Source organism: Periophthalmus magnuspinnatus, chromosome 11 (genome assembly GCF_009829125.3).
Source record: "Periophthalmus magnuspinnatus isolate fPerMag1 chromosome 11, fPerMag1.2.pri, whole genome shotgun sequence".
In the NCBI taxonomy this organism is placed as follows: domain Eukaryota; kingdom Metazoa; phylum Chordata; class Actinopteri; order Gobiiformes; family Gobiidae; genus Periophthalmus; species Periophthalmus magnuspinnatus.
Genome location: NC_047136.2, coordinates 6333196 through 6345583, shown reverse-complemented (window position 1 = coordinate 6345583; position 12388 = coordinate 6333196). Strand labels below are relative to the sequence as shown.

The following is a 12388-nucleotide window of genomic DNA, read 5'->3' as shown; positions in this document are numbered from 1 at the left end:
AATATTTTATCTGTGAGAATCAGGTTCCGTGATGATCTCATGCCAGCCCCGTGGGGTTTGCTTGGTTTTCAGTCCAGTTATTTTCTGGAACTATCGTCACCATGGTGAGCTGTCATCATACACCCGGATCCGTCTTACGTCGAACTGACGACAACTGCCCCGCGCTACGTTTGAGGGACTGTATTCAAATCCGAACAGTAACACGTATAGTGAAAATACATTGGGTTATTATTGTATTTCAGTAAGTTTTAGGCCACTAGTTAATAGTAATATTTTAATATAATTAGTATGATTAAAAAGAGATGGGAAAGTTGTAGTGTTTTCATTTTTGACAACTGTATCAGTTAACCACGTTACACTAGTCTGAAACTCCCATTTCCGACAGAACGTAAAGGTTTGGTCAAACTGACGGCGAGGCTCCTCCCCAACAACAGATTCCGACCTCCAACGAGAAGCGAGGCTGCCACATTGAAGAGGAACAAAAAGGCGACCTGACATCGCTTTCTACACTCCCTCCACTTTCTTCGGGGTAGTCACGGGATTTCAATGTTCAGTCTGCTCTTTGTAAGTAACCAAAACTCTAAAGAACTGTTAGGACTCTGTAATAGCGTTGTTTAAATCGTGAGTTAACAGTGTAAACGCTACAAAGCCCAGTGGGTAAAAGTTGCTTTTCGCCGTTTGGACCAACACAAGGGGCGAGACGCGAAAGTTGCGGTTTAAACTGAATATAACGCGAAGTACTTGGCCTATTACAAACCCTGTCATCGTCTTTGTTTTTCTCGTGTTCATGTACAGAACTGTGCTGACCCATTTACTACATCCTTAACATCGCTGTCTGCGTCTATAAAGAGATTGTTATAAGCTTATTATAAACGAGTTGTTGCTATCTTTTCAGTTAGCATGCTAGCTAGTTAGGCGCTACGCTAGCTTCCCTCCAGGGCCAAAAAGCTTCAGTTTATAGATAAAAGCGTGGGGAAAAGGACAGGCTTTGTGTTTGTGTAGGAATTCTGACATCTAACGAGATTAATTGTGTCATTATTTGATCAAAATATCCGTGTTTTGTTGAGCACAGAGCCCTTGCTAGCCGCTGGTGAGAATGCGCCCGGTGAGACAGTAGCATGCCCCTGATCACACTCCAGGTAATGTGTTATCCGGACCTGGGGTTAACATTTAGACAACCTCGGACATGGAAAACACACCACACGACTTGGCTTTGTAATTTATAACTCGTGGGCGTGATCATGTTGTGTTTTAAGTCGTTTACCGTGTGTTTTTAAAGCTAAATCGTAATCTGAGCTGAACACATTTCCGCCCTGTGATCGTGCACACATAGTTAACATATGCGTGACTATGACTAACCCCTTGATACCTGCTCTATGGCAAATATGAACGATACTATTAATAGAATAAACCTGTACTTGGGTTTGGATACTGTCTGTTATTACTCATTTCATATTGCCGTTTTCTATATTGTCTTTTCACGTATGTCGTCATCAATATTTGCATAATCCATCTTCTGTGTTGCGCTGTTATTTATTGTAATTATCATCTTTTGTGACATTACTTCATGCTTACACGTATTACTGATTATGATCACTATTATGTATTATTATGTATCGGTTTTGTGTTCTAGCACGATATATTGCTACACCGAGATATTGCGGTAAATGATAAGATTGAAACTACTTTATGACACTTACACAAAGCAGGCTGGTACTCATTTTGTAAATAGACTGTATCATTAAAAAGAGCTGCCATAAATAAACAGTAGAGTGAACTAATGATTAACAAAAGAAGTTATGTATTCTACTCTCTGCATCTAAAATATTATGTTATTACTTAAAAATGACAAAAGGGTCCACACTATTGCAAAGAAAATGTACATACAGTAACTACTGAGACCCAAAATATATTCCAGCTTTCATATATTGAGTCGATATGGTAACCATCATGACAGGCCTACTTTTGACACACAATTTTTAGCTTACAGTTACATTGATGTCATGTTGAACTAGAATAAAGGTTGCTCATGATTTAGCCTTGTATCCAGCGATTAATGTGGTTTCAACTGATAGAAGGAAACCCACATGGAGAGGAAGTAGGCTGAAGCAGCTGTGACACCGAAGGCCACACCACGTTCCCATGGCTCTCACTTTTCAATTTATGACCTTCCAAAAGTCTTCTCTGTTCAACTTAAAACTTTTTAATCGCTATTTACTACAAATGAGTAACAGTGGCCCCTCCTACTACTGTGAGTGAATGAGTAACTGGTGCAACAGGTAAGCTAATTACACATTCCTTCTGGTGACTCAGAGCCAGGTGACCTAAATTGCCTGTGGTGAGCTATATTACAGGCCTAACTCTGAATGGCACCGCTTGGACTCGCGTGGCCGATGGCGCCTGCCTTCAGTTAGTATGTTCCAAAGCTTAAGCCTGTCAAGATAATTACTATATTGAGTTATTGTTCAGTGCATGATCGATGTAACAATCATTTTTATCGTTGTTCCTTTTTTTTGCACTAGTGTGGAACTTTTTAGTTAGTTTTCTGTGCTACAATAAGATTTGAGCAGTAGAGGGTTGAATGAATTATTTCTATGACTTTATAGGTACAAACTAAATACTTAAGTGTTTAATTCTGTTGTTTATTTATTGCAATTTGTATAATATGGTTAAAAAATACAATAGTTTTTGGGGATAATTCTACTTCAGGGTTTTTGTGTCAATGGCCTAAATGAGTTTCAGTATTATCATTTATCGTCTATATTTTCTTCAGCAATATATCATGCTTTAACATTTGTCATCGTGACCAGCTGACCAACGTTTCATTCAGCGGCCAGTGACACTCCTATAACCTGTGAGTCCTTTGACATGTAAATGATCCAATGGAAATTCTACTCATGTCTTGGAATGTTTTATCGAGTTGGTTGTTGACAACTTGACCCAAATGGATAGGCAAATCAAGGCAAAGCTTAGACGACTATTATACTGCTCCTTACTGAGAGCACCATATGTTTGTCTTAAGACAATTCCATCTATATGGAGTATATAGTAAATAATAGACTGAATATTTTAACAGTTAGGCCTGTCACTATAACACATTTTGAAACACGATATATAGCTACAGAGAAATACTGTGATAAACGATAATATTGATACTACTTTATACCTCCGACACAAAGCAGTATAATCTCAGTAAACATATTTTAAAATGTACTGTTTCATTTAAAGGACTGAGCTGCAACAGAATGAACCAGTAATTTGCCATAGAAGTTACTTTTTCAACTCAAGTGTTATGTTGTTACATAAAAATGGCAAAAATAGATAAAGAAAATGTACATACAATAAATATTGAGCTCCATAATTCTTTCATATATTAAACGTTAAGTCGATGTAATTGTCATGACAGTCTTCTATGTTGCATGTTATAACTCACTCTTGTGTTGAACTCACACGTAGGCTGCAGCTCTAGGAAAAGATCTCTGGTATGTTAAGAACCACAATGCTTTATGGTCAAATGAAATGCCTAGACATACTTCTACAATGATGTTTTACAATGTTTTGTACTCTCTAACGACCCGTGAGCCGCATAGAGCCGGCTAATGTGACAAACGTGGAAGTCCTCAGGCTTGGTTACTGGGAGTGTGAAATGTGAGCCCAGAGCGCACAGCGACATGGAAGGTTACCGGGGGACGGGAGCACCTTTGTTGTAATGTCCTGGCAGCCGGCCGCTCTAGTCCGGACAGGGAGGTAGGGCAGACCTGTTTGTTTGGTCTGTTCGTCACCAGACATCAGGTCTTGGACACTTCTTTCCTTAACACCGGTGTGTGTTTTAAGATCATAAACCAACCCCTCATGTGTATTAGGTCTCTGGAGCACCTTGCTGCGTGCTGAGTGGCTTAATTACTCCAGTTCTCATTGGCCTGCTGTTTGTTTACTGTTGTTGCCACAGCGCTGCAATAATCCAGAGATGCTCCAAGACTGGGGCTGTAGCAACAGGCATCACAGGTTGTTGTTCAAAGTGGAAGGGCTTTACCTGGTCGAACCTTTCAGCTCTGATCAGGTGAGGGTGGGTATTATTTTGTTTACATGACAAAGTAATTGCATGGTGCAGAAAGCAGTAATTTGGGTGTTAACTGTGATGCTATAACCCTTTTTGCTGATCACTAACTTCTTTGTACACTAGTTCTTGGTAAAAGTGTGGTTAGTGCTGATCCTGTGATATTCTAAACTGACATGTTGGCAGTTTTATGCACTTGGCACTATAGTGATTAGAGGTTGTGTGTTACAGTTAGACTATGTTAAATGGTTTTCTAGACCCTATTATAGATTTATTTGCTAATTTGTCGAACCCCAAGTCTGACCTTAAACATTCAGTCCTTGTACCCAGTGAACTGCCTCTCTATCCGAGGTTTTGATACTCTATCTGTGCTTGCTCAGATGCTGCACATTTTCTGATAAGCGGCCCTTCTGCTGTGCTCCGTTCAGTGCCATATGGAGAAAGCAGGTGTGAAAAGTGTGTGAGTTGTACAACAGAAGAAAATCCCACAGGTCACTGGCTCTTAACAGCTGAGAGTGAGACTCACCACTGAAACACAGTTAGTCACACAGTATTGGTCCTGGGTTGTTCTATAAATCCGTTAGAAACCTACAGGCCATTGTCAGCGCATTGACGTAACATGAATCGTTGCATGTCATGAGACGCACCGATATGTGGCTATGCTGCAGGTCACCCAACTGACGCAAGCTAGAGCTCGTGCTGTACAAAAGCGGTTGTTTAATGTTGAATCACAATGGGTCATTCTTTTTCATAGAGAGAAAACCTAATAAAAAGGTGTGTAAATTTTGTCACTTTGTCACATAACACTCCCTGTACTGGCGAGGCGGTGTAGTCGTGAGAAGCCTTTTGAGTGAAGCCTGTAGCGGACCTGCTCTTTCTAACATTCCAGGAAGCACACAGGTGGCAGGTTATCAGAACCCGCTCAACAAAGCATGGGGCCACTCTGAGTCCACACACTTTAGAGTATCTTCTTCCCAAGGCTATGACAGTGCCAGAACAGGAGAAGGCTTCACGTCTGGGGCGCTCCATTCTTTTATTATAGTTAGTATAATTAATATTTCAGGTTTTCTCAATTTGGCTCATTTTGTAATATAACAAACGAGCTAAACCAAATGTATATGGTTCAGAGGTTGGACTTTGAATCAGTGTTTTTTTTTTGTGTTCCATTCGTCAAGTTTGGAGTGTGCAATTAATTTACAGTAATAAATATACATGTAATGGAAACGATGAACCTATTATAATCAGACGTAATGTGGACCCAGTGAAATAAATTTGCTAACCTGGACAGTTTTATTACAACAATTTTTATATATCAGCATTTCCATTTTGCTGTCATGAGCTCTGTCCAGACATTAGCGACATTAGCATAACAGAAGAACATAATGGCAGATTTATTAGTGCAGAGGCTCAGCCACTGCACTGGAGGCAGTAGTGGACAGCCACAGGGAAACGTCAATATGAGAGTTTCCAAATTTGGAACTTGCTCAAAAGCAGGGCGCCACCATTTTCTAACTTGGGGCTGTGTGTGTCTGGGGAGCCCCTCTTTGGGAACCACTGCTGTAAACTATGTCAGTGGTGATGGACTGGTTTGTTACGTCAGGCATTGTGCTTCTGTGTAGAAAACTTGTAGCTTATGTTGCAAGTACACACATTTTTGACATTTCTTTTTGCTTAGTTTAAACCTAATATTTTTGCCTTTTAATTCCACAGATGCTTGTTGTATGCAGCAACTGTAGTCAAGACGGGTTGAATATTCAGGTCATTTATTTATAGGCCTGTCACCATAAATCCTATATTGACTGATGGATGGAACAATAATGTTTGAGGGTCAATATTTATCATGGTGACTTTTTCTTTTTACTAGTGTGAAATTTTTGCTTATTTTTAGGTACTAAGATGAGACTTAAGTATTGTGTCTGTATTTGTATTGTATAGTTTAGATATGAGCTTTGAATTATAAACTTATACTCAACTCAAGTGTTCAGTTTGTGTGTTTTAACAATTTTGTACATTTAGAATACTGTTTTGGGGATAATTCTGCTATATTTACTTAAGCAATATATCACACTTCAAATGTGTTATTGTGACAGTCCTATATTTGACAAATTTAACCACTACAAGTTAATTTAATGGACAAAGTCAAAGTGGGCCCAAGTGTTTTTATTTAAGCAGAAAAACCCACTGAGACTCTTTTTATAGGGACATATTGGCCTCTTGGGAAACTGAAGCACCCAACCCAGGACTATAAACTACCATGTCCTTTACTCACATTTACATTATGTACTTTAGTAATCTTAGAGTGTACAGATCCAATACTTGACACTAAGTGCAGCAGGTTGTATGTGGGGTGAGGGTCTATGGCACTTTTATCTAGAGCAGAGCAGCCAGTGTTCCTCTTAACATCAAATGCCTCCGGTCTCACTTCTCCTTCACTCTACTTTGTATCAGAATTGTATTACATTTGATTTGGTTTAATGTTTATTCATTTTACTTTACTACTAGCCCCTCCCTTCCAGATAACATTATAATTATAGCACTACAGTTCCTGATATGGCCCACGATCTAATAATTCTCGCGTACTCCCTTTCTCACCTCATTTCAACTGCAGACTTGCGTAGTAGATTTTCAGATAAGCTTTGTCATGTTAAGTTGCCCACTGTCACGGCAGACTTCACTATCACATTTTTAGGTTTACACCACTCTCCTCCCTGTAGTGAGATACTGCTGTGACCTTATCACAGAGTTACTCCCTCCCCTCCTCTGCATGACTCCTGGGACAGTCCTAGTATCTTTTTATTATTGTTTCTTTTTCTAGTTTATTTAGGCTGTTTGGTAGTTTTTGCACATATGAAGTCAGGCACTAACCACTCCCTTTCACACCGTATTTACAGAGCGAGTGAATGAAGTGTGTGCTCGGAGCTGCGGGAAAGCTCTTTTGTTTGCTGAAGTTGCTTCATAAGACTTCCTCTGTAGTTGGTTGTACAGATGTATATTATTAAAGACATGAAACTTTGAATTTGGTCAGGCTTTGGTCGAGCTTTGGTTGTGTCTGTGGCAGTTTGCAAAGTGGGTCGATTTGCATGGCATCCCAACAGTGTGCTCCAAAACCTTTCTATTGTCTTTTGAAGATCTGTTTAAGAGCTCATTCAAAATAAAAACAAATCATTTAAACCTTTGCTAATTGCTTTTTTATTGCAAATTTTGTTTTGCTTTTTTTTTTTGGTTTTTTGGTTTTTTTACTACTAAAATCTATTCAAAAATCAGGATCGTTGCCATAGCGATAAACATTTTAAACCACAGTGTATCTTTTCAAAGGGAAAAAGTTGCCAATGTTGCAAATAACAGGAAGTTAAAACCCATGAATATGAATATATTCATGAGTGTGTATGTATGTATATATATATATATATATATATATATATATATATATATATATATATATATATATATATAATAATTATTTTAAGTCATCTTCATAGTGGCATCATAATCTGCACATAGCATTGAGTGAATTCTTTAATGAAATGACATTTGAGATGTTATTATTGTGACAACACTACCCTGAGAAAAAAAAAAAGACTTGACGAACAGGTTGATGTTTGTTCTTGTGACTTGCAAGTTAAGAGTCTTTGTATTGGCGTATACCATACAAGAGTAGTCAGTGAATTGTCATGGCGTGTGTATGAGGCAGCAGAAAAGGCCACAAAAGCCCAGGCTGTTTGAAGCTGTGCCGCCTGTAATCCTGAGCTTGTGACTGTGGCGCTGGCATAGTGCTAAAGTCCACTCCTCCTCCTCCGCACTCTCCGCTCACACCTTCCATGTTCTGCTCTGTGTCCTTTGCCCTACTCCTCCTCCTCTCTCCACTCTCTGCTCTCTGTCTGCTCTCTGTGCTCTCCCCCTCTCCTTCTCTCCCCCTCTCCTCGCTCTCACACTGAAGCGGCTCCAGCCAGTATGTGGCGGCCATGTCAAGGAGAGGGCAGACTCTACCTGCAGCTCACACAGACACCGCAGACATTCTGAATGTTTTCAGAAGAAGGCTGTTGGGCAACAAACCACTCAGAAAAGTTAGTCCAGTTTGGCCCAGTGGGTGGATAAAGTAGTAGGGCCACATACATATCTTTACTGTTTCTCGTTATGGTTGTTTATTTAGCAGAAGAACTTCAAAACTTTCATTTATGAAATGTTTTGCATAGGTCATGTTTTGTACTCAAAATGAATGAGAGCTTTTAAGAGAAGAAAAGCAGGTGGAAGAAGTGGTTCACGTGAACATTTCCAGCTCAGGCCAATGGCCTGGTGGAAATCTTGTCTCTCTGTTTAAAATAAAAATGGAATTCTGTGCCAGAAATAAACACTGAACTTTCTAATGCAATAAAATTCACTAAAAGCGATTACTGAAATTGGCAACAACTGGTTATTTCAGAAGGTCTGCTTTTAGCAGAGCACTTCCCCTGTGCTGTTTTTTCATACGCCTCATCTACAGGTGGCTATCAATAACTAAATGCTATTTGATTGTGTGTATAAATGTTGATTTCAAAAGCATGTTGCTCATAATCGCTTCCTTTGTTCCGCAGGGTTTCCGTTCCGACTTGAGCCGCACCTATATGGCGTGTGTGAGCCGAGAGTTCTGCCAGGCACAGCACCTCACGTCTGCGGAGAAGTGAACCGGCCGCCACTTCTTCAGGGACTACGCTACCCAGAAACCCCCCTGACGCTGCCTCCAACGTGCTCCTGGGATACCGCGTAGTCCTCCACGGCCTGACAGCACTGCCCTGTCACCAAACGACCAATACGAACAGACCTGAACTTATCCACTTTCTCGCCTAACAGCCAATCACAAAACAGCTCTCCTGAATGGGGTAACTTGATTGGACGCCTGGATAGTGTTTTTCTTTTTTCTTTTTTTCATTTTTTGTTTAGTTTCCTAATTTAATTTCATCTTGTTCATCCCGACGTGCAGTGGACTAGCTTCTGTTCTCGTTCTCCTTGTGTGCTCACCATCCCTTTTTAGTTAAAGTAACTGTTGACCTCTTTGATCGATCCTTCCACGTGTTGTCATTTTTATTATTTATTCAACCCTACACTTAACTGCATCTATAGTTTTTTTTTTTGTTGCTGAGTTCTGAGCCAAAAAGTTGCGTTGTATTTTGTAAGAATATTGTATTGTAATTGTTTTTTAAGCCGTCTCGCCAACATGAACCGCCCCGCTGCAGTCGAGATTAAAAGCGAGTGCATGAGGTTCCTGATCACCCATAACCCCACCAACGCTACGCTCAACAAGTTCACCGAGGTACATCTCTCAAACCTTTTGGAAAAACTTAAATCATGAACTTTGTCCCAAACAGATGTCCTCTTTGTCCTTAGGAGCTGAAAAAGTTTGAGGTGAACACGCTGGTTAGAGTTTGTGAAGCCACTTATGATAAAGCTCCAATAGAGAAGGAGGGAATCCAAGTCCTGGTAAGAATTCTTCACTGCTTTGTAACTGGGCTAAATATAATGAAGGTGTCACTTTTTAAATGTCATTCTGTGATTCAGGACTGGCCCTTCGATGATGGCGCGCCCCCTCCCACCCAAATTGTAGACGACTGGTTGAAGTTGCTCAACACAAAGTTTCGAGAGGAGCCTGGCTGCTGCGTCGCCGTGCACTGTGTGGCTGGACTTGGCCGGTGAGACCCTGTCAGGTTTTTGTTTGTTTTTTTTTCTTTTTTCTTTTTTTTTTAAATACAACAATCACAATGATGTTTTATATATATATACATATACATATACACTATCACTATTATTGAGCTGCAACATCACGCCTGATTTTTTTAAACAGCTCAAACTTAAATAAAAAAAAAAAAAAATCATATTTAAGAATTCTCTCTGCCTTGAAGGTTATGGCTACTGTTTGTCCTTTCTGGTAAATAGTTTTAATTTGAATATGAACTCATAATGTGACTAGTGCGCTGACATGCTTGAGTGTTCAGGGTGTTATGAGTTGACAGTTACTGTTAGACTTTAGGGGAAAGGGAAATGTATTTGCATGTGTTGTTCCTCTTGTTGATCAGATGAATATTGTTTGTGTAATCTGTAGTATAGTAAAGAACAGGCCACTTTTGGCACGACAAAGATGAAGATCTCAGAGTGGGGGTGCCTTTCCGAAAATTCCTAGAAATGCATGTGGCTTTTTAACATGTGACATTTTGAATCATGGCATTCCAAAGATTCTTTAATTAAAGAATTTGGTTAGACTTGAATTTACTGGTATGTTTACATGCATTCTTTTGTTGCAAATATTTTAAAGCCGTAGCTCTAAGTGTTGTGACAATAGAGTTTAGATAGACACAGTTTGTTTATCTTTCGCACATTCTGTGAGAGAGGCATCTGAAACTTTAGGTGTGTGCGCAGAGTGCAGAGCTGTGCCCCAGGGCAACAGTGGTGTGGCGGCCCCCTGTAGATTTCCCAGGCCTCTTTCCCAGGTTTAGAGCCCCAGCCCCTCGTACATTATTACTACAGCTATGTGAACCTTGGCATTTAATCCTGTGCTCTCCTTGTCTGCTCCTTTGATTCTTTCTGCCACTTCACTGCTCCGTGCTGCAGAGCTCCAGTCCTGGTGGCCTTAGCCCTCATCGAAAGTGGAATGAAGTATGAGGACGCTGTGCAGTTCATAAGACAGTACGTATCACTGTGTGAATATGCATCACATACAGAGAATAGAAACATGTCACTAAATTATGTCTACATGTATACAAGTCATTAAATCCCATTTAATATACACAAGCTTGTTGGTCTGACAAGTCTGACATCACATGATCCCATTTACCACATGACTGAAAGAATGAGCTTCGAAAATGTACTGTACTTTATAAGATAGTGAATGGTTAAATGAATCTTTAGATATCATGTGGTATAAAATATATAATGTATGGGCATGCACAGTACTGTAGAAACTGCAAAAAAAAAAATGAAATTTCTACTATTGATTTTCTTTTTCAGGAAAAGACGTGGAGCCTTCAACTCCAAACAGCTCCTGTACCTGGAGAAGTACAGGTCCAAGATGCGTCTGCGATTCAAGGATACTAACGGCCAACACTGCTGTGTGCAGTAAGCTGCGCGCGCTGCAGCTTTCCATGCCTTTAGTTGGTAATCTTCCACGATATGGGAGACCAGTAAAGAGTGCTGTCAGTAATTATTGTGATTTGTTAACACTGAGACATGGTTTATCGATCAGAGAAAAAAAAAGCAAGTGAATGCAATGCATCCAGATCTGGGCACCCACCAGCTGAACCAATGAATGGAAGGTCAAAGCACACCAGTATTTTCAACCATGGGCCACTATAATACTCTACTCGAGACCATCCTGTTCCTTTTCAATTGTAATCATTGGATACTTTTTCATTTTTATGGATTTTTACTTTTTACACAAATATTGATGATCGTGACATTGAATATTTTATCTTTTGTTTGATCTGATTATGGACTGTGATTTGGCTAAAATTATGTACTTTTTTCAGAACATTTTCAATATTGTCATTTCCAGGTGGGTTTGGTACACGAGGTCAAGGTTCACGTGAAATGCAGTAATGTTTTTTTTTGTCACTCTTTGCCACTCTTACTTAAAGGTTCACAGAGTTTAAATGTCTCAATATTTATTCACTATGATATTTGTGGCTATCAAAAGTAGAACAGGGGCGATCACCTTGTTCAGTTTTCTAAAGAGCCATGTATTTCATTTGAGTGCAATAATCTGTCCCCTCACCTCAGTGAATAGACCAAAAGCCCTGCTGCCATCCACGCAGGGAAAGCAGGTACTTGTTTGCCATTTCTGTGACAGTAGGAGTTCTCATGCATATTCAAAGTGGTTCAAATATTGCCTAGGATCTAAACTGAAAGATGGGACAAAGCTGAAAGAACATGGTCAATTTTGTATCATTGTACCCATTTTGAAAAACACCCTGAATTCGTATTGGTTCTTTAAATATAAATAAAACTCATTAAAAACGACTCTGGAGATTTTCTTTCCCAAATCCTAGAATCCACCTTGTCACCGTGCCCTTGGTGTTGACACGTTTCCCCTGATAGGGTGTTCTCAGTAGACATGTCAGTCAAAGCAAACTGTTCGTGGCCTTTTCAATAGCGCAAATGACTCAGCACCACGTGGAAGACACAGGACACCGCGCTACTGAGAAATGACTCACAGCTGCTGCTGGTAATGCGACCAAAGCCTCAGCCTGCTCCGAGACGCCCCCTGCTGGACACGGCCGCTAATTACACCAGCTTCTGGATTGTAGGTGTTTCCAAAGCTTTGTGTTTTGTCAGCTTCGAGTATTTTTACTACACAGAAATGCTGGA

At 40.0% G+C, this 12388-nt stretch overlaps 1 protein-coding gene across 1 annotated transcript; it reads left to right on the top strand.

The window, feature by feature from the left end:
• The first annotated feature begins 414 nt into the window (after positions 1 to 414).
• Positions 415 to 12037, top strand: ptp4a2b (protein tyrosine phosphatase 4A2b). The gene is made up of 7 exons (XM_033975546.2): positions 415 to 564; positions 8629 to 8913; positions 9236 to 9344; positions 9419 to 9511; positions 9590 to 9720; positions 10637 to 10711; positions 11033 to 12037. The coding sequence occupies exons 2-7, from the start codon at positions 8909 to 8911 to the stop codon at positions 11142 to 11144; spliced, it is 525 nt and encodes a 174-aa protein (XP_033831437.1). The 5' UTR covers positions 415 to 564; positions 8629 to 8908; the 3' UTR covers positions 11145 to 12037.
• Positions 12038 to 12388: the final 351 nt, after the last annotated feature.

Bases quoted from the DNA above. Each gene is read 5' to 3' on its own strand.
- ptp4a2b (XM_033975546.2), top strand. The intron at 9,512-9,589 runs GTAAGAATTCTT...TCTGTGATTCAG, and splicing joins AGGAGGGAATCCAAGTCCTG to GACTGGCCCTTCGATGATGG. The intron at 10,712-11,032 runs GTACGTATCACT...TTTCTTTTTCAG, and splicing joins GCTGTGCAGTTCATAAGACA to GAAAAGACGTGGAGCCTTCA.